Source organism: Periplaneta americana, chromosome 6, assembly GCF_040183065.1.
Source record: "Periplaneta americana isolate PAMFEO1 chromosome 6, P.americana_PAMFEO1_priV1, whole genome shotgun sequence".
In the NCBI taxonomy this organism is placed as follows: Eukaryota; Metazoa; Arthropoda; class Insecta; order Blattodea; family Blattidae; genus Periplaneta; species Periplaneta americana.
In genome coordinates, this window is record NC_091122.1 from 41,983,096 (window position 1) to 41,989,095 (window position 6,000).

Sequence of the window (6,000 nt, forward strand, 5' to 3'; positions counted from 1 at the left end):
CCATTAATCTTAAACAGTTTATCTACCACCAATGTAATAGCTACATAGTTTGATATTGAGATATTGTATAATTGTGCCTGAAGATGCCTGAATGGGCGAAAACGTTTGCAATTTGTAGCTCATGTATATAAAACTTAATGACCATATAATATAAGTCATTATTTTACATTGATTTGTCATTTGACAGAGTAACAAATATTATATTGTGTTTATCTATATTAATTGACAATCTGAATATTTCCAACATGCTTTATAAGTAAAATTAATGCAGAATATATATTTTAAAATACCTTTCGAGGAATTAATAGTTAAAAATTACGTAATTAACATTTGTTTTGATTAAAACTTTAAAAATTTAATTTCATAAATTCCATTCATTGAGATCTTTACTATCCAACATCTTGTAAATTGTCGTCCCATGTTTATTTCGCTCTCTCCTCCTCCTCCTCCTCCCCCCCTCCCCCTCCCCACCCTCCCTCCCTCCCTCCCTCCCTCCTCCCCTCTTCCTAGATAGGGAAAATAGACATGAGAGGTAACATGTCTTTAATGAAACTGAAATATGTTATGAAATGAGGGGAGTACCGGTACTTAAATACCGTATTTTCGCGTATATTGACCGAATTATTACGAGAGAGAGAGAGAGAGAGAGAGAGAGATAAAGTAACAGAATTTTTTTATTATCTCGAGTACAAGCTGCACTCCAATGTTTGAATCAATAATTTGGTAAAATAAGTGCGGCCTGTGTAACAAAATTAAAATTTTATAAAGTCATGGCTGTACGTACACTGGCATACGGAAGTGAGACTTGGACATTAACGAAGAAGAAACAAAGCAAAATACAGACGACAGAAATGAAATTTCTAAGAAATGTGAAGGGATGTACGAAGAGAGACTTAATAACAAGTGAAAACATAAGAGAAGAGTTAGAGATTTTTAATGTAAATGAAAGATTAAAAGATTTTAAACAAAATTGGGAAGAACATGTCGATGGAATGCCAGATACCAGACTTACTAAACAAATAATGCAATATCATCCTAAATGAAGAAGATCAGTGGGTAGACCTAGGAAACGATGGCTGGAGGACTTTGAAGACGGAACAGGCATTTGATTGCCTATACCATGAAGTGAAGAAGAAGAACAAGTGCGACCTGTATACTCGAAAATATGGTACACTCCTAGAAAAGATCCTAACAGAGGAAGAGACAGACGGACCTTTCTGGAGAAGTGTGAAAAATGTTCTAGTGTGTCTGAGTTGTAGTCAGGTTTTTTTTAACGGGTTCTTGTGCTTTAATATTCCAGCTTACTTTAGTCAATGAAAGGAAAATGACTATCCAATGCTTCTGGCAGGAGAAATTCCTGGAAAGAAAGGAATAGATTATTTATTACTAAGAGCATAGGAACTAGTTTTGGTTTTTCTTGGTACTGTAGAGATCGATGCTGAAGTTCTTGAAGGATCCAGTAGGGGAAATTTAGGAAATGATTGATTTGAATAAATTAATCTTACAGATCTCACCACTGATTGTATAAAGTACCAGGCATACTAAACATGGATTTTAAGGGTAAGCTTACAGCATATTTTCTTTTCAGCTGAGTGTGCGTGATGCAGAGTTGACAGCAATGACGGAAGAGAGGGACAGAGCCCGCAATGACGTGGAGGACACCCACCTCGCGAGAGATGAAGTGGTCCGCAAAGCTTGGGAGGTGCGTGATGCAGCCGTGGCGAGGAAGAACAACGTGGAAGTGGAGCTTGCGAAAACAAGAATCGACGTGATGCAGGCCAACAGCCAGCTTATGGAGGCTATCCAGCAGAAAGTGGAGCTGAGTCAGCAGCTTGAACAGTGGCAGGTGAGTAATCCCACTAACATCACCACCACCCCCAACATCACCAACATCACCACTACCACCCCAACACCACCACCACTCTCAGAATTACCAGCACCATTATCACTACCCCAACATCATCACCACCATACCCAACACCATTACCACACCCCAAACACCTTTACCACCGCCAAAACACTATTACCACCAACACCACCACCACCACCCCCACCACCCCAATCACCACCACCACCACCCCCACCCCCTATACCACCACTCCAACACCTCAACACAATCATCCCCAACACCACTACCACAACCACCGTCACCATCACACCCCACCGCAACACCATCACAACCATCACCATCACTCTCACCACCAACGTAACCATCGCCATCATCACCACCATCATCACCACTACCACTACCACCATCACAAACACCACCACAGCCACCATCACCAAAGCTAACATCACCACCATTATCACCACAACTCCCAACACCACCACTATCATCACTACCAACATCACTACCACCACCACTCTCAACAACACCACTGCCACCATCACCACCACTGCCGCCACCACCACCATCACCACCACCACCATCGCCACCATCACCATCACCACTACCTCCACCAACACCATTACCACCACCACCACCTCCACCACCACCATCACCATCACCTCCACCACCGATCACAATCACCTCCACCACCATCACCACCACCACCATTACCATCATCGCCACCGCCACCACCACCATCATCGCCACCGCCACTACCACCATCACCACCACCACCATCACCACCACCAACACCTCCACCATCACCATCATCGCCACCACCACCATCACCACCACCTCCACCATCACCACCACCACCTCCACCACCACCATTACCATCACCACCATCTCCACCACCACCATTACCATCACCACCACCACCATCACCACCACCACCATCACCACCACCTCCAAAACCATAACCATCACCACAACTTCCAACACCATCAACACAACTCCCAACACCTCCAACACCACAACCATCACCACAACTCCCAACACCATCACCATCACCACAACTCCCAACACCTCCAACACCATCACCATCACCACAACTCCCAACACCTCCAACACCACCACCATCACCACAACTCCCAACACTTCCAACACCACCATCACCACAACTCCCAACACCTCCAACACCACCACCATCACCACAACTCCCAACACCTCCAACACCATCACCATCACCACAAATCCCAACACCTCCAACACCACCAACATCACAACAACTCCCAACACCTCCAACACCACGACCATCACCACAACTTCCAACACCATCACCATCACCACAATTCCCAACACCTCCAACACCACAACTCCCAACACCATCACCACAACTCCCAACACCTCCAACACCACCACCATCACCGCAACTCCCAACACCATCACCATCACCACAACTCCCAACACCTCCAACACCATCACCATCACCACAACTTCCAACAGCTCCAAAACCACCACCATCACCACAACTTCCAAGACCTCCAACACCACCACCATCACCACAACTCCCAACACCTCCAACACCACCACCATCACCACAACTTCCAACACTTCCAACACCATCACCATCACCACAACTTCAACCTCACCAACACCACCCTGACACCACCACCACCTCCAACACTACCATCATCACAACCACCATCACAACCACCATCACCACAATTACCAACACCTCCAACACCACCACCACCATCACCACCACATCACCACCAACACCACAACCCCCCAACATCACCATCACCACCACCACCACCACCACCACCACCTCCCTAACACAACCACCATTACCCCAACACCATCACCATCTCCAACATCACCACCATCACCACAACTCCAATCTCACCACCACCATCACCACCACCACCACCACCAACTCGCTAACACCACCACCACTACCCCAACACCATCACCATCTTCAACACCACCACCATCACCACCACCACCACCACTACCACTACCCTAACACCATCACCATCTCCAATACCACCTCTATCGCCACAACTCCCAACACCACCACCATCACTACCAACATCAACACCACTACCATCACAACCACCACCATAACCCCTCAACATCTCCATCACCACCACTACCACCACCACCCCAACACAATCACCATCTCCAACACCACCACTATCGCCACAAGTCCCAACACCACCACCTTCACCACCAACATCAACACCACTACCGTCACAACCACCACCATCACCACAACTCCAACCTCACCACCACCACCACCACCGTTATTATCATCGCCGCCACCACCACCACCACCACCACCACCACCACCACCACCACCACCACCACCACCACCACCACCACCACCACCACCACCACCACAACAACAACAACCTGTTTCTGCTCGTCGTCCTCCTGCCTCTCCTCTTGTAAACAACAATACACTTCGAAGGGTAAGGATACAAAGACTCTATGCCCATAACACACAATTTGTGGGAAATGGCAAAATAAATTTTTGAGGCTAGTCAGTCATGGGTTTTTACATTTTTATAATTATTTCTATGGCATTTTCTTCAAGGACATGCTACCTTTTCCAGAATGAGGATTACACTAAGACAAATCAACCAGTTCCAATAACTCATTTTTTTTCAATTTTTTGGACATACAACCTTTGTGCTCTTAGCCATCGACTTGACGTTTATGTAATACTAAACCTGCATTAATTGCATATAGAGAAATTTTATTCAATTTTTTTACAGATGGACATGCAGAGTCTACTTGACGATCAGATGAAGCGAAAACTTTGTAGTCAAGAACGAGCGCGTCAAGCCCATAATTTGGAAAATAGTAAAAGGCCTTCTACCAGACGACTTTTTGGTCTGTTTCAACGATGATTTCCACCAATACCACACCATGACATTCAAACACAAAGACGTAGAAATAACGATGTTACAGGAAGAAAAGCGTCACAAGAAAATCAGAATGACTTCGGAAAATTTCCTACTTTGAGAAATTTTAGCCACAAACGATTTAAAAAGAAGCAGAGAGTCAATGATGATTCTACTACACCAAGCATTACGGAGAAAACAATTGTTAAAAGAGGCATGGTTCCAAGAATGCTTAAGAAAACTTTAATATCCCATTGTGTGAGACATGGATGCAGCTTTAAAAAATACGAAGTGGTCAAGGTGGGGTATTCAGAGAACAAAACAAAACATGCAGCATTGAAGCAGAAAACACCAAGAAAACAAACCAATTATAGCCGATGCAAAGGGTTTTCATCCAGTTATAATAGCAAGGTAGTGTCTGGTGTATGTATTCTTCTGTCTTTGATTTTCATGTTCCCCATTTTTATACGTACCACTTTATTTATTTACTTTTTGAATACTAGAAAATAGCAACTATACGCTTTATTGTAAATAATAATAATATTCGATGAAACCTCATATTAATATTGCAAGCTCTTTCCCTCCAAGGTGAACGACAATCATCAGACTGTGATAACATCGGTATTCACTGTGAGTTAACCTCGCAACTGAAAATCTTATAAAGTGTGTTTGGAGTTTTCTTGGTCTGAGTTGAGTACGTCATAAGAGTGATGTAAAATAAAAAATAATTTACCCAGGGGACCTGATAGTCTGAAAGTAGGAAAATTTGATATCAGAATAGGATTTCTTTTCATATGTTCTGATTCACGAATCGCTTGAGAAATTTGAGACCAGGTTTTAACAGCATGGTGTAGCCTTCCCATTGCTATAAGAAAAAGGTGAAATAATTTCGAAAAAAAATGATATCTATTAGCATAACCGAATTATTATACTTCTCACTTCAGAAAGACAGAAACCAGCACGATTTTCGAAGCTCTTAAATAATAAAAGAATGGTGAACAGCAAAATTTCCTGGTAGGTACAGTAGAACATTGTAAAATTTCATTGAAATTTTAAGTGCCTTTAATGGCTTCCTAAAGAAGAGAATTAAGCATGAATTAAAATAATTTATTTTCTTCTTTCTGTGCATATAGTAAAAGTAGGAACTTATCAAAATTCATTATAGTTCCAGTTTTACATCATTAGTCGCCATTAGCACAAAAGTAAATATTTTAATGTGTGCTGCATTTAGTAAATTTTATAGATAAGTTTTATAACATT

The 6,000-nt window shown here is 43.0% G+C and overlaps 1 protein-coding gene across 1 annotated transcript in view; it reads left to right on the top strand.

Annotated features, from left to right (window-relative positions):
* Positions 1-5,535, top strand: part of LOC138701285 (bicaudal D-related protein homolog) — a 381,968-nt gene extending 376,433 nt beyond the window's left edge. Inside the window, exons 8-9 of the mRNA XM_069828017.1 lie at positions 1,589-1,846; positions 4,612-5,535. Coding sequence (XP_069684118.1) covers positions 1,589-1,846; positions 4,612-4,746 — 393 coding nt within the window. The 3' untranslated portion in view covers positions 4,747-5,535. The remainder of the gene's footprint in view (positions 1-1,588; positions 1,847-4,611) is intronic.
* The last annotated feature ends 465 nt before the right edge of the window (positions 5,536-6,000 follow it).